At 40.0% G+C, this 21,300-nt stretch overlaps 1 protein-coding gene across 1 annotated transcript in view; it reads right to left on the reverse strand.

The window, feature by feature from the left end:
• Positions 1-1,519: 1,519 nt before the first annotated feature.
• DCP1B (decapping mRNA 1B) overlaps positions 1,520-21,300 on the reverse strand; it is a 40,666-nt gene continuing 20,885 nt past the window's right edge. The window contains exons 4-9 of the mRNA XM_042050212.1: positions 19,178-19,244; positions 16,922-17,057; positions 12,295-12,423; positions 10,709-11,548; positions 4,224-4,472; positions 1,520-2,471 (exon numbers count right to left, since the gene is read on the reverse strand). Coding sequence (XP_041906146.1) covers positions 2,391-2,471; positions 4,224-4,472; positions 10,709-11,548; positions 12,295-12,423; positions 16,922-17,057; positions 19,178-19,244 — 1,502 coding nt within the window. The 3' untranslated portion in view covers positions 1,520-2,390. The remainder of the gene's footprint in view (positions 2,472-4,223; positions 4,473-10,708; positions 11,549-12,294; positions 12,424-16,921; positions 17,058-19,177; positions 19,245-21,300) is intronic.

The following is a 21,300-nucleotide window of genomic DNA, read 5'->3' on the forward strand; positions in this document are numbered from 1 at the left end:
GACACTCCAGTATGACTCCAAGCTCAGTCTCCAGTTCCCAAATGCACCTGGTAAAGCAGATCCTGCCCTCTTAAGATGGAAACCTAGACAAGAAGTTTGGCTTCATTTCTCAGCAGATTTCTCTCACTACCTTCCTGCTCATTGTCATAAAACTCAGGGTTTCTTCCTGAGCTGGTTCTATCTTCTTACCACTGCTGTTGTTGGTAAACAGGATAGAGGCTAAAACAGCACCTCCCTTCTTAAGCAACAACTTTTCTTCACTCCACAAAGGGCAAGTTTATGCCTTCTGAATAATCCACAAAATCCCTTACAGTGCAATACAGTGTGAGAAATCCAATTCTGCCAGCATTACTTGGCGTAGATGTAACCAGAGGAGAGGGCAGTGAAAAGAAACCCTGAATTAGCTCAATCCTTGTCTGCTTTCAGAGAAGCCTCAGCTTGTCAAGCATAATGCCAATATTACAGTTTTCATAAGCATCAGGAGTTAACAGATGTTGTAAAAAACATGCCTTTAATTTTTGTAAATTGCTCTGGCAAGCAATAAATAAGAATGTTTTTAAAACTTCTACTTGCCTTTTTGTAAATGAAATATTTCCCCTGTAACTAGAAAATCTATTACCAGGGCAGCTTGAGATGCTTAAGGATTATTTTTACCCACCAATTACAGAAGTTCTGCATGTCAAATGAGGTCTTAACTATGTGTCCCCATCATCTTTAAATTGCACTCCAGATAATCCAACATCACAGACACCAATTATGCATGCATTTAGTTTCAAACTCTTTTGTGTAGATTGCAATTTCTTCCACACCAGTTCATTCAGAAATAATAGCAATTAACTCAGTAGAATCCCATAAATTATGAAGGCTACAGGATTAGAATTTGCTGTCTTTAAAGTCTGCTTCTCCTGATGTCTGCTCAACACATTCATTTCACTGAATCTGCAAGAATCATGCAGTAACCAAATAAAACGAGGGTATGACTTGCTGTCTAGTGGAGGGAAACTCCTGCAGTTTCCTGGGGTTATTTGCTTATGTGAATAAAGAAACTAGCTCTTGAGTCTGGATTTTTTCCTATTGATTTGTAGCCTTTCCCAAGAAATGTGAACAAATTGCCCCTGCCCTTGCATGGGGTAGGAGCAACTGTTTGACTCATTACAACTCTACCAGTGGAAACCTGCAGCCAAATTTCCACTGAAGAACTTTCACAGATGAGGCTACTGAGTTGTGCCTACATCAGTGCCCACAGGAAAGAAGACTGAATAATCATTTATGGATTACAGTTTGGGCTCTCTGCACCCACAGAAGAAATGCCTCCTCAGCAACAACTGTGTATTCCTAAACTGTAGTAAACTGGCACTTCAGCAGCAGATGCTGATAAAAATATACAGAAAAATTCCTTCAATCATTTATTCTAATTGATTTAAAACCTCACGTATCTTCTGCCAAGCATAAAAACACTCTAGAGTCATACAAACTAAATATATAGCCCATGGCACAATAAAATGAAATCAGCACATAGTAGGGATTATCCATTTTATTTCCTTTAGAAATGGATCAATGAAATCACTGTGCTCCAGGAACACACTTAAAAAAAAAAAATTAATACACCAGGTAGCCTTCCCCTTAAAAAAATTTCACATTGCTTATGATTATGCAGATTGGAGCTGGAATAACAGAAACATGAATCCAGTGTCACCCCAGAGCTATGTGATAGCAAGTACATTCACAAACTCACCCCACCCCCCCCCCCCCCCAATTCCTCAAACGCCTGCAGAATCCCATTTCTACAGCTAGCTAAAAATATTCTTGTCAAAATAGAAAAAGATTTTACTACAAAAATTTTGGGGGAAGTCATGACACTTCTTCTAAATTGCTTTGCAGACAACTAAGTACGATGATCAGTCTTCCCGAAACTTCCCGTTGCAAGGGCTCACGCGGATTTTCGTGTTCCTAAAAATAGTCCAACATTGCCACCATGTGGTCAGGGACGGGCGCGTTCCGGGACAGCTGCGCAGGACGGCTCGGGCAGCACCAGCGGACAAATACCTCGGCAATGAGCAACCACACTGCAAGTGAAAAAGGAAACCGGATCCTGAGAACTGAGTCCTTACGCCGGGAAACCGACTCGAAGTATGGACCAGGGTAAGAAAAATAATTTAAGATATTTTGTGAGTAATTCTTCATCATCGTGACGCTCCCCTCGCTAAAGGCACAATCCATTTCTGCTCACCTTCTTCTCAGTACAGCACGTACTTGCCAACAAGGAAAATCGAAGTGTACGCAAAATGCCTACGACCATTCCTTTCTTCAAACATAATCATACTTGAAAACTTCCAAGTCTTCTTCCTGGAGTTCAGGAAGCCATGGAAATTGGATTAAAAGATCGTCTTTCACATGGACTTTTTCATTGCTGCCTTCCTCACACTGAAGAGGTATGCTTCATAAATAATGTTTAAGAAGTTGTCGTCATTCTGAAAAACAAAACAGGCAATTGTTAGCAGGACAGGCAGTTGGAGTAAAGAGATTAGAAGGTTATTCCATTTTATGGACCAGATACTTTTCAGCCTTACTCTTTTTTTAGAAGAGAGCAATAGCAAAGCCCTTCCCTTCACCAAAGATCTGTTTTATTTCCCATGACTGTACCTCAGTAAGGAGCAACGAGTACACAGAAAGAAGATTTTCTAAACTCACAGTGCATTTAAATTGAGTCCAGTATTGTTGCATAATAACTCAGTGACGATACTGAAATTACAAGCCTGGAATTTCTCTTCTTTGCCCCCTTTATCTAGGGAATTCCTTAGGTTGTGTCCTCCATCAGGTCAGTGATAATTCCAAGCATGTCTGATGGAATAATGAAACACTCTGGATTTTAATCCTAAACTAAAATCCTACCTGGGCAAATCCTTGCATCTTGTTTAGCTCTTGTAGGCCTAATGCTCCTAAGGGATGCTGCTCCTTTTGCTCTGATGCTTAACTTTTTCCTTCTGAAGAAGGTTTTGCAAGAATGAGTCAGCCCACATTAAGAAAGAATGTTATAAGTAGCTCACATAAACATATGAGGATAATTACAATCAAGATAATATTTAAGGAAAATTAGGCACATCTGAGATAGTAGTTTTATATAATGGAAAATAACAGTTAACAAATCAGCAGTGAATAATTTCCAGGTAACTCAGTCAATCCTAGCTACCACCAAGAATAGCAGGGTTAAATATGTATTTTACAAGTACAAAGTTACCAATCTTCCTTGACTAGTTTCCTCTTCATGTATGGTTTTAATGGTATCCACACATTCAAATTATGTAGAGACAAGACAATGGGATATTTTTTTTTTTAATCCCAAAATAAAAATACAGGGAAAAATGAGAAAGCCCTCTAGCTTGTCAGAGATACTATTTCTTTTCTGAATTTATAACTTAAATAATGTTTTAAGTAAGTTACAATAATGACTTTTAATTTTATTCCAAAGCCATACAGGCACATGGTTTGGACCTACAAACTGGATGTGTTTTTCTGCTCCTTGTGTTCTGTAGCCAGGTCTTTAGTTATGTAATGTCTCCTCAACTTCTACTCTTCAGCTGTTACTCACATGGCAAGTTAAGGAAAAAATATTCATAATTATGCATCATGCCAGAGTGGTAAACAATCATCTCATACATAACATTGTTAATGTTTTGTCACAATGAAACCTGAACTACTGCAGCAAAAGGAATTTTATTCAATGTCATTCTCTAGTTCAAATGCTAAACTGAATTAATATATTTATTCATGTTATCTAACTCATATTTTTAAAGTTGCTCACATTCATCCTGCAATTTTAATTTCCCATCTGAATTCCTCTTAGTGCTTACACACATCTCTGAAATTTTTGGCAGCTAGGATAATCACCCATTATTTATCCTTAGCTAAAAATATAAGAGATGTCTCTCTGGCTCATAGGCTGACCTTACAAAGCTTTCAGTCATCTTTGTTCTTTTCCACCAAATTTATTATCTTTCCTGAACCCCAAATCAGATGCATTAATCAAAATGTAGTTAAGCCAGCAGTGTGCAAGGAGAGCCTATTGCATCCCCAGCCTATGCCATGGTGCCCTGTTACCATGCAGCCACAAGCAGCACAATTCATTCATTTTGCCTTTAGACAGATACAGCCAATTACAGGGCGCTCGTATCAAAACGGGCAGCAGGATGTTAAGCAAAGTGGGAGAATTCTTGGCACTTTACCTGGATGAGGTGTAGCAGTGTCTCCTGCAGCTGCATCTTGGTCATGGAGGTGCTGCTGCCCACGGCTGGCTCTGGGGTTGGCAGGGGCAGGAGCAGACTGGCCGAGCTGGCGGCGGGCTCGGGGTTTGCTGCTGCCAAACGGCCGCTCTCAGGGGCTTTTGGAGGAGCAGGCGTGGCCTGGGTGAACACCATTGGGGACATCAGCAGCGTGGGAGTCACCGTGGCAGGAATGCGCTGAGGTGAGATGACCTGTCGGGATAAAAGCACGGCAGCAGTGAAAGCTGTCGCTCCATTCTGCGGGAGCCAAGGCACAGAGACTGGCACAGAGATTGGCAGCCGACACAGAGACTGCTGGAGGTCAATAATGTGATCTGAAACTCCAGCTCAGCACCACCTCTATGATCTATTTCCAGATCAAAAGGCCTTCCATCCAATTTGAGATTGCAGCCATAGGCAAATGATCTTAGGACAAGAGGATTTTATTACAGAAATCAGACTACTATGAAATATCAGCACTTAGAGAATGCAGCTGTAAAGTCTTCTACACAGGGACAGTAAGTCAGAAAGTTCAATCTTTGAGAACATGAGACATGTAAATATCACTGTTAGACTAACCCCTGTACCTAAAACTAGAAAGTATTTTCCAATTTATAAACTTTATAAACATCTATATATGTGTGTATTTTACCTTCTCATTTTACTTAAGGAGAGAGGAGACAAAAACAGAGGTTCAGTGATTTAGCTAAAGGTCCATAGTGAGCTCATGGCACTGTCAGAAACAGAACAGACTCACAACCAACACACTGTTGACAAAATCAAAATGGCCCTCAAAGAGAACCTTGATGCTGCCAGCAGTTCTGCAAGTTCCCTCAGCATCCTAGCCACACCAACCTGCATATTTGCCAAATAACTTTCACTTTCAAATCTTGCAGTGCATCTTGGAACTGTAAAACATGCAGGATTAGCAAATACGATCAGATATAATATTAGCAAATACTATCAGATGTAATATACAACATAACAGAAAGTTAATTCACTTGCAGACATCAGATTTATTACAGGTAATTCCAGTAATAAATCTTAATCCTAATCAGCCATCTTCTTGCTATTCAGGTATCCAGCCTTTTTAAAGAACGTTCAAAGGAATTGATACAAGCTCACCAAAGTTCCTCCCTTTTAGACTGGAGCATGATTTATTGCTACCATATTAAGGTGAAAGGCTACTGAATCACTTCACTCTGTCCTGGATTACATTTCAATTTTGAAGAAAAATTAAGCTTAAGAAAATAGGACTGAGGTTGATCTCCTAGGTATGCAAAACCACACAGATTAGCATTAAAGAAGAGTCACATTTTTGTAGCTTGTCTTTCTCCTACCCAAGACATTTCTGAACAATGTTCGTGAGACCATGATACAAAGAGAAATAGAAAGAAACAAAGAGGACTGAGATGTCATGCTGTTTTATGGAAAATTTAAGGAAGCAGAAAGACTAGGGCTCAGGAAAGAAAGCACCAAATATACACCTAATGCAAAAATCTCTTTCTTTTCCCCCCCACAATATTTACCCCGTTAGGTAAATACTGTGTCTGTTTCTCAAACACAGAGTACTACAAAACTCTTCACTACAGCTTTCTTCCAACCCCACAGCATGTAATCAAACCAGCAATCACCAGGTCTGTGTTCCAAGCCTCTGACTAAGCAGAGGTATTACTAACTCACTGCAGGTTTGCACACCTATGCTTAGGAAACAACATTTATTTTAGAAGAAAACCAGTGTGAGTCCTAAGTGACACGCCTCTGTGGAGTGAGACCTTCAGACTCTGCACAGATCTGCTCCTGCCTGTGGAACACCAACTACCCCCAGACACTTACCCCAGCACTTCTGCTCTACTCATCCATGCTGCTGGAGCGACTTCTCTTTAATTTACCTCCAGTGAAATTGGCAGGGTTTGCTTAAACAAGATGATTCTTCCTAATGTGATTTCAAGAATGCATATACAAACTGCTCTGCAGGGGCAGAAACCTCCTGCAAAGGGAAGGTTGGGAGCAGCTGGAGGAGATAAAGTGTCCCACTAACGCAGCTGAATCTACTGCAGACTCTGTCAGACCCAGATAACACAGCCCTCGAAACCAGCAGACATTTTTCTCATTTGCCCAAGGCAAATAAACTAAACCCGAGACAAACTGTGCTCTTAATAACACACAGCTCCTCCTGACAAGCACATGTTGTGGTTTAAAAGACATATGAAGAATGATTTGTCTTCTCTGGACAGAAAGGTCTGTTTGGTAGGACACGCCAAGCATATGGAAACTATATGGAATGAGCAATGTTGCCATCTACTGGTGACACAGCCAACAGCTACAGGGGACTGCACAACTTCAGATACTCTCTCAGAAGAAGAATAGAGAGTGTAAGTACCTTTTTTCAGGACATAGCGTTTGTGTCTGTACTCAACATTAAAATGTATCTTTTGCTAGCAGCTCAAGCTCAAAGCTTCTTCCATTTAACAAACCTTTACATAAAAAACATGGATTGTTTGGGGTTTGTTTTAAACAGAAAGGAGACCTTCCATTTGAGATTCAGCTCAGATCACCTTGAGTCACTGGGACAACTGACGCCCACCAGAAAACAGGATGCTGATCTTGGCATTACCAGTGCAGTTCCTGTAAGACCATGCTTTTGCAGAAGGCACTGTAAATGCTCTGTAGGGACACTAACAGCCTTTGGACCAATCTTCTAGCTTTGAGTAACTTCTCACAAGTCATAACAGCCCTTCCAAAATCCTGTTGATCGACTCCTTACCCGCAGAACCTGAGCTGTTGTTCATCCATTACCTCCGGCTCTGTCAGGTCAACGCTCAACCTCTGAGTCACTAATAACAGAGTAGGAGTCTGCCGTCAGCTGTGCGGCAATGAAGGAAGAACAATGAAAAATGTGCACAACAACTGCTGCTGTATCTAGCATTCCTTCCTTGAAGCCCAAATGCTCACTAAGATAGCAGCTTGGTGCTCTGTGGGGCTGTTGGCAGCTGGATGACACCACAGCTGGCAACTTCCCAGAACACCATGAACCAAGGAGTGCACTGCAATGCAAACTGGCACCTTCTGTTGCCTCCTGTGTGAACAGAATCCCAGGTGGGTCGAGTGCTCCTCTGGAACATCAGTACCCAGTGGGTGCCATGGGCCCTGAACAGTTTTCAGTGGCATTACTTGAAACTGAGAACATTTAATCTAAGAATGGTTGAGGAACTTCAAAGGCAGTTAATTAAAGCCGGCTACAATGCTAACATTGCTTTGTCTTTCAAGTTTAATTTAGAATATTTTAATTGATGTTTAGCTCCAGAAGCTGAAATTACTTTTGGAAACAAGTTTAATGCAGCTATTTGCATTATACAGTTGCATGCTGAAACTGCAGTCAGGACAAGAGAGAAGCAGTACTGTGATGCTCACACCACATACACTGGGTTTCATGTACATACTCAGAAGATGTAACATTATGCACAAAATACATTCTTGGTGGAAAAATGCTCCAAGAAATGTGAAAAATGAGATGCAAGATATGTGGCCTTCTGAAGAAAAGATGAATTTGTGTCTGGGTTATTGTAAGCACTCTTAAAACCATAATTCTGATTAACATAAACACTTAAGCATGCATGCAACTATAATCAGGATAACACATGCCTAACACTAAACATATCCCTAAAAGCCCACTGTAGATTAATGCTTTTTTATTGTATCTTAAGCACACGTTACTCACTGTCTGCATAAGGAATATTTCACAAAATAGGGCTGGCACCAGACCAGACTGAATGCTTCCAAGCATTATTCTTCAGCTTTTGCTTTTTTCCTTCTTCTCTCTTTTTTTTTCCCCATTTTTTTGGTAACTGGTCTCTTCCTTTCCATGTGGGAGATCACAGTTCTTATACCATATGGAGATGCAGCAGAAGCCAATTTAAACTTGGACTTGTAATGTGTCAGTTGTGGAAAGGACTATTGCTTACATTTTCTTAGTGCTGCTGATGGATTTAGGGTGTTCCTTTAATATGATTTTTCCAACGACAGACACTGTTCAGATATTTCTCTATTCCTGTCAGACTTTTGCTTTTTCTGTATGCTGAAGCACAGTAGAAGAGGCAATACCAAAAGACAAATAATTACAGAGAACAAACCTTTTGCTGCACTTGTTGTCAGAATCTGCTTTGATCAATTTTGCATGAGCATGTGCAGATATATTTGTGCCAATTCAATTTCACTCAAATATCTACTCTGCAGGCATGGAAGCACTTGAAGCCTCTGGTCTACTGCAAGGATAATATTATAAAAAGATGAATGCTGGTTTTAAAAGTTTTTATCTGCCAGGGTTTTTTTCGAAAGTAGGGAAGTTTCGTGCAGCTAATTAATGGCTTCCAGAGGAACAGAGTCCTTCCCTCATTTTTAACCTCCCTGCTTTTACTTTGTGGCAATCTGCTGCACGTGCAAGAGGCTGTTCCTCCCAGACAGGAGCTTTAGGTGTCCTAAACAATAATTAGTGACACTTTCCTTACCATTTTTGGTCTATGCATGAAATCTCCAAAGCAGCACTAAATGTGTGCATCAATGCCATGTCACTAGCAGCTGTGGCAGCCTGTGAAGCCACTCCTAGACAGCCTCAGTCTCCTCTGTCGGCTCACAGCCGTGCAAACAGAGACTGAGAACCTCAGTTGCTTCTGCTTTTTTTAAGGCAAACTTGCAGCAATAATCACAGTGAATGAGCCTTGTTCCAGAGAAGACTTTTCTCACAAGCTGGTGTTCTCTCTGTACTCAAGCAGTCAAACTGTTGCAATTGCATTAGGCCAGACCTCAGGAACTGCCTTTCCATACTGCAACTAATGCTGGCACAACTGTCTTTTTCATATATACAACATTAAAGTCATTGGCCATAGCAGCATCTATAGGGATTTTTTATCTGAAAAATATATCAGCATATTTCCTTATTTTTTATTCATGCACACTGACTTACAATGTGTAGCTTGGACTTGCCTCATTTCACTTTTACCTTCAAAGTAGGAATGCCTTCATTGTGTCCTCATGCTATCAGTACAAGTATCAGTGAATCACACAATTTCTTATATTTAACGCAGGCAAGTTCCATACCCAGTGAAAACAAATACATTTTTTTGACTCTGGATCCTCCTTTTATTCTTTAGCTCTCCACTGGAAAGTCAGCGTTACCATCTGTAAGCAACTGATCCTGAATAATTTCAATGACTAATCCCCAAAAAACTCTTTTACACAGATTCAAATCCTACTGCATTAATTCAAAGAACAAAAATTATGATGGCTATTTGCTGTATCAGATTCATATTCCTCCTGCCTCTCTCATGGAATTAGAAAACTTGACCTGTCACGGACCTGGTGACAGATGTAGCTCTTATATTATTAAATGACTGATTCAGCCTCTCCATGTACAGGATAACTTTCTAGCACATTGAAATATTCTGTAGTCTTTCATTCAGGTTTTGATAGAAATAGAGAAACAGAATCAAACAGAAATAGAAAAATGGAATAGTTGCAACAGAAAAGCAGCTTCTGAACTTTACACTGGAAAGGGGAATGCTTGGGATCAGTAACTTCCAGATTCCAATACAAGTCAGACTCCAGTACAACCCAGCCTATCCACAATAAAGGAAGCTGAAAGGAGCTTAGGTGCATCCCCAAACAGGACACATAAAGACACTCTAGTGTAGAAAATCCTACAGAAAATGAAGTTGTTAGACAGTAATTGTTTTGGATGGGATATTTCGTACTTGCACATGTTGCTTTTCCGAAGAACATTAAAATGTATTCAGGAGAGAGATACAGGCTCTTAGCACCTCCTGAATTTATTAAGACACCAATCTGATGTCTAGCATCAAAATAAACAGAATTTTTTAATGTCATTCAGGCACAAGACCTCTTTTCAGAATAATGCACAGCACATTAAGAAAACCAGCTAATGAATATCTAGAAGTAGCAGGTGAGGTACAAGATAACTAACTGATCAATATACAAATACTTCAAAAAGCTGCTGTTAGAAGACAAGAGATCTTTTAAGTATCTTTAGCAACTGGCATACAAAAGAATGCATATCTACACAGAGAAAGCTATGACTAATTTTGCAGAAAAAAATTACTAAACTCAAAATATTACACTCAGTAGCCAGCAATTACACATAACAGCCCAAGTAAGGCAAGTGAAAACTAGGTGATTTTTCAAAAGGCCTCTGGAAAACCCAACACTGAAGTATACCTGGTCATCATTGATGGGCAAGAGATGTGGCCTTCAGGATTTACAATATCACACCTTGGTAAATCAGAATTTACTCGATGTTGGGAAAGCATCACCTGCAAAACGAATGATGTGCAACATGCAGCAGGACAGTGAAGCCAAGACTAACCTAACAAAACATCAAGTTTAAAAGCTTGCTAGATTGGTATCTCTTTATGCTGAAGAAGTTCCCCATTTACCTGCAAGAGAGAGCTCTGTTTTTCCGTGCCCGGAGCCTTTTCTATCCAGGAATCCAGTGGTTTCAGGGCATTGGTGTTCTGGGCAACAACAGGGAACTTAGCTGCCAACGTTGGTCTGCTGGATACATGGAGCTGCTGTTCTTGTTGCACAATCTGGAGCTTTTTCAATAATTCTTGAGGTGAAATCACCCCAGAGTTGGCTGCTTGATTGCCAGAGAGAGGAAGTGGCTGCCTGGGAAGTTTGGACTGTTCTTTACCAAGTGTCTGAGCCTCTAAAGTCTGGCCTGGTAGGGACCCATTGAAATACACCAGAGGGGGCTGGCTCATGTTATTTACTGGTGCTGCTGGTGCTCCAACAGGAGCAGGAGTCCTGCTGAACACGGGAGCTGTCGAGTTCCCAGGTCCTGTGGCACCGGGGTCCATTTTGGTCACCGACCCTGGCTGACTTTGCAGTTTCTGCAGTAAGCTCTGAGTGCCAGCAGTGTCCTGGACCACGTGAGACGCTGCAATCCCGTGGGAAGTCACAGGTTGGAAGAGCCCTGTGAAAGTCTCCCCCACAGGGGGGATATTGCCATTTTCACAGAGGCGGCTCTCAGGGAACTCGGCGAGGGGATGAAGGTCTGTGCCACGCACCATGAGCTTCTGGATGGCAGGGCAGAGCTGCTTCTCTGCACAGGGCGAGTGCCTGCTGGGCTCCTCGTAGGACAGCGAGCGAACCACACCCTGCCTGACGGGGAGGTTCTCCTGATGCTGCTTATTAAGGGCTTCTGAGACATCCGGCTTGTCCTGCTTGCCGAACAGCGCTGTCAAAGACAAGTGCTGGGGCTCAGGATCCGCATTCTGTGGGGGGACAAAGGAAAAGAGTAAACATAGTTCCCTCATGCATAAGTTACATTAAGTGGCGACAATATTTAGCCAGCAGTATTCAATGAAAAGCTGAGAAAACTGTTATGCTCTTTTTTCCCCAAGAGGATTTTTAATAGTTTTGTCACATAGGAAGGGCAAGGAGACTGCTGTCAAGCTGCTAATGTGGGAGAAAATCAGCGAATCTGAGATATAGCAGTGGCTTTGCTTTAAATAATATGAAAGAGCATCTTCTCATACAGCCATCAGTACAATATTAGTAAGAGACAGAAATCTGCCTGGGTATGAAGTAGAGCCACTTCTTGTGCATCTGCTGGTCACAGCTGAATTCAGCTTTTAGGATTTTGCAGTGTGATGTGGCTTGAAGATACACCAAGAGACTTTTCTTTATTTAGATCAAATGATTTCCCCTGAAAAAAACCCAAACAAAAACCCACAAAAGGTGTGGTCCAGCAATGGAACAGATCAGCTTGTGATCAAAACAGCAATTTGAAAGAGCAGTATTTCTTTGTTGCATCAGGATAGTATGTCTGCAGTTTACGTGTTTCCACATCATACAGTGGGGGTTGGGGAGCTTTTACAACACAGATTAGTTGTGCTTTAAAATCATGCCGTACAGTGGCTCCATCTCAAATCTCTGCAGTGACCTTCCAACTCAAATCAATGCTCCTGTTGCTCAGGGACAGCAGCAGCAGTCAGGAACCACCACACACACGCTTTACCTTGCTCTGCTGGGAGATTCGCTGATGCTGATTCTCAGTCGGCTTCACTGGAATGGGTTTGATCAGGTTGGGGTTGCTATAGATTGCAGAGGAACTGGTTATTTGTTTTGGCTCTGAGCAGGTCTTACACTGCAACAGGAAAAAAGGGTTTCTTAGTATGTGTGACAGTATCTTTTCCCCCAGTTCCCAACCACAGTAAAATGCAGACATAACCGGGTATTCAATAACCAAAAACACTAATTGCAGCACTGACGGTGAAGTGTTATGCTATTAGAAGAACTGTAGCAACTGCAACCTAATTTTCTAAAACCATAAGACATATGTAAAACTGAGCACTTGATTCCAAGATTTCCCTAGTATGAGGCTTCCCTCTAATTTAAATCTCACTACTCCTTTTGGCCTTCTGCTTTTCCTGCACTTAAAAAACATAAAATACTTTTTTAAAGCACCTTCGAAACCAAGCAACAGACAGGCTTTTCCTGCATCAACAGGCAGCTAGAAGTAGTTTAGGTCCATGAAGGATTAATGTGCCCATAAAAATCATTTGAAATGCTTTTGTCAAAAAGTAGAATTATAACTCAAACTCTTTTGCATTAATCTTCAAATGGTGGGAACTTGCAGGATGCATATACATGCACAGAAAAGTAATTAAAGATTTAATCAATTTGTAGAATCAGTAGGCTTTCTTATGAAATAATAAATAAATAAATGACCATCATTAACAATATTTATAAAAAAGATGGTCAGAGACAGAAAACTAAAAGTGATCAGGGACAAAAAATGTCATATGGAGAGAAAAGGGCATGATTTAATTCAGAAAACCCCCCACATAAAATGCTCCATGAAAGAGAAATAGTAAATGGAAAAGGAAAATGTGAATAAGATGCTATATATAAGGATCTAGTCAATGAAACTAAAAAAGCATTGGGTATACATGGAATACTACTGCCAGCAGAAAAGAAGACAGTATATTTGAAGTCATTGTCACTTGATACAATTGAAACCAAGAAACTGGAAAGATTTTTAAAAGAATTATCTAACAAGAAGTTAATTCTATCCAACAATAATATTCATAGTTCATTATCTGAATTTGATGGGCTCAAAATTTTATGCCACAGGACAAGTGGTTGGGGAAGGACGACCAATTTTGGTTTCTCCTTCACTCCAAAAGTCCAGTCTTGTGCTTTCTTGGGGCCAGAATTCCAGAGTGGGCAGACTGCTCTGTGGACACAAGGCAGAGCCACTGCTTTGTGACCCTGAAAATATCAGTGTCCTTTCCAGAACTTTCTGAGACAAACTCCTCAGAATGCAAATGTGCCAGGTGAGAAAACAACCCCCACCCTCAAGTACACAAAACTGATCACTTCACCCATTTCTGACTCCTGCTGCAACAATAAACAGAGACATGCTGGTTCCAGGGCTGCCCAGTAAAGCAGAATTTGAGTTCTCGTGGGGACTTCAGGGGCTCTAATATGATCTGGATACTTTCAGTTGTTTTTCAGATTGGACAGATTCTACATGGACCAAAACTGCACTTCAGTAAGATTAAATAGCTTTCTTTTTCCTCCCAAACAGTTCTCTTTCTAATGATGCCGCCTTTTCTTCAACATATATTCTTCTCATTGCTATTTTTCAATATAACTTTCTGGGCAAAAAGCATATAACCTTTTTCTTTAACACGATGGATAACATCCTCTTGAATATTTCACAGTGAGTTCTGCAGAAATTTAAATAATACCCTTATTTCCTCAGGATATTTTAATAGGCTGAATTCTTCAGAAACATTAAGTACCTCAGATTCCACTGTCATTCCCTGCATGATCACAGAACTAAGAACATAAAAATGAGGTGAGAAGCAGTAGTGTTTAACAGAGTTATCACTATATGAGCATTTTTTAGACCAAATTCCTCAGCAAAATGAGCATCAGTACACACAAGGGCCTACAGAGAATGACATTGACCTGACTTGGTATCATTGCTGTGTTTTGATAACAAGGCTAGTAGGCGGCTATCAAACACAGAAGCACATGGAAGAGAAAAGAAGCCTGTGAGGATTTCAGAAGTCTCTGTAACTATTGGAGCACAGAATATAAAGCCATCTTGGCAGATGGGGAGCATGGCCTTGCTGATGAGTAAGTTGGGAGCACTAGCATGACATTTTAAGCAGCTGTCAGGTAGACAGGTAAAGAAGATATCAGATGCTATTATCAACAAACAGCATGAAAGAAATGTCACCGTGCTCTTTAGTGATAGAATCAGAGTCCTCACCAGCTACATTTGGCAATTACTACATCTTGCTTCACAGGTCTGTCCTTAACTCAGGTGTCCTATTCAAAGTTCTGCTGCTACAAAAGATGCCTAAGTAATCAAAAAGGTTCTAAGATCAAGTCAAAGAAAGGCTCAGCAACACTGGAACAAAACCAGAGACACATGGTGAATATGGATCAAGAAGAGCAAGAAAATCACTGAGGGGGTTTTGGCAAGTTTGGTATAGTCAGAGATATTTGAGGCAAACAACCCTCTGCGTTGTGAGAGTCACAGTCTACCTGTACAATATGAAGCTGAAAATGCTGAATGCTGGGAGAAGAACTGTGCAGCACCGAGCTAAACCCAGAGCTTGTCCTGCAGTACAAGACAAGGCCCAATGGTTAAGAATAAACCCATTTTGTCATGCTTTGTTCTGTACCCTTGCAGCTCTTCAGCTGTTTTTCTCCCTGGCTATCACTGAGGCCAGCTTTTTCTTACCAGAGATCAAGAGAAGGCAACTGTATAAGAAGTACATTTTTAAAAAAAACCTCAGGGGTTTAGCATCTTAGAGCTCCATTAATTAAAAAAGGAAGGGGAAAGCTGTGTATTTTATTTTGCATGTGACCTCTAAATGTATAAGATAATCTGGGAACAAGATATACTCTTCAAAATTAGTTACACTCTTAAAAATTGAGCAAAAACTTCCTTAGAAGTTTGGAAAATTGATGTCCTTATTCTACAGCTTCCAACACTTTAAAACACTCTTCACTGAATAAACACAGAATTCAAAGAAGAGAACAACATATTTCATAACTAATTTCAGCACATCAGATTGTAAGTAATAAAACACACACTGACAAGAAAGTAGATGTCATAAACCAGTCAAAAAGCACGATTGCTCTGAAACATATTGACATTAAATAGAAAAAGGGTTGTCACTGCCTTTATTTATCACACTCTTGAAATTTATATTACTAGCAATAGAAGAAATCACACATATCCTGTTCTTAAGAGGTCAGGCATTCCTAGCACTCATGTCCCAGATGAGGAGGAAGCTTTCATGTTATTTTTTTATTTCCTTGGCAATGCCTTAAATGCAGAAAGATTGAAGATAAAGTAAGAAGCAAATTTGCAAAAGATTCTAAAGGGAAAAGTGTCCTAAAAGCTATTATTTAAACAACAGAATTTCCTCTCCTTTGTCTTGGTTTCTGTGTGCTCATGTAGAAATGGAAGGTAACATCTTTTAGATTTATCACCCTCTTTTCACAGAATCTGAAGATAGCCTGATATTTTTTCCAGTTTTCCATTTGCAGTATTTTTAAGGTTATCTAATGAAAACCTCTTAAACATTTCAGAGCATCTCAAATCCTATTCTCTGATGCCAAGATTAGATACTGATTCAGTATTAAAATATGGGAAAGATACCAGGTTTTGGAAGTGTTTGTCCACTATAATACATTACGTCTCTACTACAGAAAATACAAAGGCCCCAAGCTTCAACAGAAACTATACACAATAAAAAGGGCTGCATTTCACCCTAGGTCAAGTAGTGTGCTATCATCTTCCTGAGGATTTTATTAGCAGCTACATTTCAGAAAAAATAAACACAAGAAATGTAAGGAGAGAAAAAGCTAAGATATATGTATATTTCCAGACTCTTATGGAACACTTAGGAGCTCTATTATCGCATGACAGCACATAAGCAACACAGGAAACAGCAGCAGGAACCTGCAGGCTCTGTAACAATTTGCAGCTTATATATGGATAGTTAAAATTATTAGATTTTTATTCCCCAAAGTAAAACGTTTTTGATTGCTCAATAATAGAGAACATTATTAGTCCATTAGTTACTTCTTTATTTAGAAGCCTCAGAAGACCAAAGCAGCACACGGGCTGAAATCATACTACATTTCAACCTTTTTATTTCCTTCCATTAGTGTCTGAAAGTAGCTAACAACCACAATTAAAAGCACTAACTTCACTGTCAAAAGTCTCCTGAACCAAGTCCTTTGTACAAACCACAGACACTATTACCAGGTAAATACCTCACCCAGAAAGAAGGCACAGCTTCCAGGTGCTACTCAATAGGCACAGGAGCTCTAAGGGTCAGAATGAAAGGCAATTTATACTTGCTCTTAGCCTCTACCATTCAACAAACAATCATACGCACATTCTCCTTCCAGAACTTTTTATTGACAGCATTAATTTCTTTTGAATTTTTAGCAACTTCTGTCAAAACTTTTTTACCAGCCACTTCCACACAAAATGGGAGAGCACACTGCCCCAAATCACTTTCATTTTGAGCAGAACTATTCAAAACCCACAAAAACCAGAATCAAACCTTTTATGTTTCATAATGTAAAGTGGGAGCATGTCTCACCTTGGTATACTCATCTTTGGCCTTGGTAAGCATCCGTAAGATATCCACTTCTTTGTTATTAGCAGAATTCATGATCATGGGGGACGCCCCTGCTCCTGTGCCCTGCTGTGCTTTGAACTGCTCCTGCTGAGTTAGGCTGAAAGGTGGGGCAAATACGAGACAAAAAGTAGAGATAAAATAGAAATATTTAACCACAATTACTATACAATACTTAATGGAAACTCAAATATTTGTCTTCCCTCATCTACATGAAAACACGCATTAAAAAATTGCTATTGAAAGATCTCTGTAAAATCACAATTTGACATGAGATTAATTTTCTCCAATCTTGAATACACTAGACCATAGAATAAAATTTCCATAACTGAGTCACAATTTCTATACCCAGAAGGAGCAGGGAATTTATAGTGTTATTCAGTTCTGCTGGTGGTGGAGGATGGCAAACACACACAAATCGGGCATTAACTACTAGCAAATGACCAATTTCCTGCCCCAGCTGTTTTATTATTATTGTAGAATGCTGAGAATTAAAACACACAGCCAATTGGCTGAGCAACAGGGTATTTTTTATCTATATGAAATACTGCTATTATAAACCACTACACGTGGTTTACATTTGCATGAATCCTCTGAAAACTAGGTTTTATTGTAGTAAATTACCAGTTTGAGAGTACCTAATCACCACCAACTGAAACTTGAGCTAGTTAACTAAAATGAGCTGTCAAAAACCTGGGTTTCCTAGGGCTCATTGTTTATTTCTGTAAATTCATCCCCATCAATTATTTCTTGGGTCACAACTGACTCATTTTAGAGCTGTAGGATATACAGCAAACCCAACAAACCCCACAGAACAAAACCCCACCCCTGTCACAGTCTGTGTTTCACACTGTTTTGTCACTGCAAAATGAAAAGCAGCAGGTATTACTTTAAAAAAAGGATCTATAGAGGAAAGATGACTACCTTCCCATCCAGGATTTTATCACAAATCCTATCTGGAACATAGTGGTAGGAGAGTGAAAGCAGTTTGCTGTGAACTGGGATGTGTGAGGATGAGCCTTGTGGGGATTTTTACAGAAATGGGCTTTGGGGCCCTTGGCAACTTTGGCAATCAAACTTGATGTCACTCCTCAGCAACTTCTGGCTACAGAAGCTGTTAAAGACTGAGACAGATGAGCAGCAAAGGAGATTCACAGGTCTGGCAGGGCCTTTGCACTGTGCTCTGTTAGTCCCTAATGCTCGACTGCATCCTGTGGGTTTCCTTGGGATGCCAAAGACCCGGATCAACATCATCCCTCCTGTCCGTGACAGGACTTGTGTCTGTGGTGTGTCTACCCCTATACACCACAGACAACTGGAACATCCAATCACTGCCTGCTCCTACCCAGCCCCTTTACTACATCCTCCACATTATAGCTCTAAAAAAAATGTACATTGCATATGCTGATAAAATCTGGACGACTTCAGCTCCTTCGTCCTCCAAGCAAACATGGAAACCTGCAGAACACAGTCCTAAGAAAAGGCTCCCTGCAAACAGTGCAGAATGAGCCCTGTCCATCCTGGACACGTGAAGAAAAGAGTGATACTGAAAACAACTACCCATATGACATTCTAAGGTTAAAATACAGCTGAGAACACAGTTCTGTGTGAAATCTGCACCTCTGGCTGGACTGCAAAAGTAAAGTTTGTGTCATGTGTATAAAACCACATTTTTATGTGTATGAAAGCAATGACTTTAAAGCTAACTGAAGTCTTGCTTTAAATGCCAAAAACAAAGTGGGTTTTGTATATATTGCTAATAAATGAGGAAGCAGGAATTCAGCCATGATGTACAAACAGGACAAAACCCACAGAAATTCTATTAATACAGCATGCCCTCCTGATATCCTGCACTTACCTTGATATCAGGAAAAGAAAAGATAACAATATTAAAAAATAAAATCTCCCCAAATTGAAAAATACATGAAACCCCCAAAGAATACAATTCTTTAAAATAGATCTCTGAGTCATCAGGAAATAAATCATATCAACTGTTACACTCTGATGTAGCTAGAGAGCTGCACTACAAATTAGAAAAAATAGCTGCAATACAGTGACTTATTTCTGATTTTATGAAATGCAGGCTTGACACTTGCAACAAATTTAATACAAATAATCTTAAAGTAGAAAGGTATGATTATCCCAAAAACATAAAATGTGCATGTATGTACAGAAATACATACATAAATAGCACAGAATTCTTGTTTACCCATCACTTACTTTTTCATGAGCTCTGCAATTCTTTGGCATTCTTCCTTATCATAAAACCAAATCCCATATATGGACACTGTAAATGCACATCAAACACAAACCATGAGCATCTTCTCCAACAGCAATTCTACCTGGTAGATATTTAAATGTGACCTGTAAACGAATTTTAAAATTTATTTCCATCTTATATTTTCCCCATCTAGAAACACAAAATGACACCTCAGATCCTGTAAAATCAAAAAAGGTCAAAGGCACATCTCCAAGCATGTAAATTACAAGCCCTTAAATATTCAATTAAGGCAAAGGTATTTGATCCTTTTCTTCAGAACACTCAACCAGTGGGGTTTTCCTCTTTAAAATCTTTTTCTCTGTCCTTTATTTCAGTTGCCATACCATGTCCATTAGACTCCACTACCAGCACACAGCAGGAGCATTGCATGCCTATGGAAGTAGGAAAATCTGTTTAGTTTTCAAACAATGTTCAGGTCTATTTTATATAGCATCCAAGTTGGTGGAGTCGTATGAACATACCTCTGCCTCCCTGTAGATTTGCTATAATTCTGCCCATTAATTTTCAACAGCAAATGAGCAATTATCTGTAGCCAACCCCAGTATTAGAAATCTGTATTTAAGTTCAGATCTCCTCTGAATGAGAGATTTGAATTTCCTGGTAGCTCAAGTTTCTCAGACACACACAACACAAATGAAAACATCATGATGGTAAGAACCATAAGGGGACTGAGTTAGTGCAGGTTCCACAGTCATTCCAAACTGGGAGCTCTTTCCACTTGCACCCATGCTATATAGCCTGGGGAGGACAGCTGGGAATCAACCCTCAACACTGTCTCCAAACAATCTGTCCACGTTCGGCAGGGCAACTGTCCTAGTTTTAACCTCAGGCATCTGCGGTGAGAAGGGGAGACAGAAGCACTTAAAGGCTTAATCCAGATCTTTCCCTGTCCATCACCACAGCCTGGGGCAACGTCCATGTTCCCAGTAACAAACAAGGAGATCCTGGCTTTCCTCCTCCTTCCCTCCCTACCCTACGGCAGGCAAGAGTCATGTCAACCTAGCTAAGAATTGGCAGCTCCTAACATGTCTTCAAACATAGTAGAGGCTACATTTCATTTGGAAATGGATTTCATTTGAAATGGGTTGAGCACCTGTTTAAAAACAATTGCAACACTGACCCTGATGATGTAATATTTCCTAATAGTAGGAGAGTCCAAAAGCAATACCTCCTTCAATTCCACAGAGCCAAACCCGTGGCATGTGAAGTGTACCTTGGCTTTGTTAATGCTTGGAAAGAAAATGAATGTACAGCTGCTTGCAAGAGACAAGTATAATATTTTCTCCATTCCCCCCCAAATTTTTAGCTGTGTGTTATCTTCTATAGAACTAAAAATGGTTCCAATTCTTTAATACAGCATATTGGCAAAAAGTCTAAAATATCCCACAAACCAGACATCCTGTAGCCATACAAAAATTAACTTTTAAAATATGCACTGTCCTTTTTATGATTATTGAAAAGTGTGATGATTTCTATTATTCACCTAAAAAAGGCGAGTAACATAATATGCACCAGTGGTTCTACAAATGTGCAATGTAAGAGCTGAACTGCACAAGCAACCTCAGCTTTTTGAACATAAATATTAACATATGCATTTCAAATACACATAATATTCCAGCATATTCCAATGGGCATCCAGTAATAAGCTGTGAACCTGTCGAAAAGTGTGCGAACAACTCATGAGGTGCCAGAACGCTGAGCTGTTATGCAAAACTTCACATCCTTCTGATGAAACACAGTTGAAAACTTGTTGTCCAAAGCACAAGTAACTCCATATTCTTCAGTGCAACAGCACAGCAAGAAAACTGAGAACCCCAGACAAATCAAATTTGTTTTAATCAAGATTCTTCTTTTTTATAAAACAATATCCAGTAGAGAACTGATGAAATTTTGGCCATCTGCTCCATCTTCTCGAGTTTTCTTCTGTCTACCACAGCTGGTGGCATCATCAATATGCAACACAGGCTGGACAGCTTCACCTTTGGCCAACAGAACAGACCTGTCATAAGACTATTTATGAATAGCTCATAAATCTGAAAGCTGGCGGTCCCTTGGAAATGCT

Source organism: Corvus kubaryi, unplaced genomic scaffold (assembly GCF_017639235.1).
Source record: "Corvus kubaryi isolate FWS band 111438036 unplaced genomic scaffold, C.kubaryi_AGA036_p1.0 72, whole genome shotgun sequence".
Classification (NCBI taxonomy): Eukaryota; Metazoa; Chordata; class Aves; order Passeriformes; family Corvidae; genus Corvus; species Corvus kubaryi.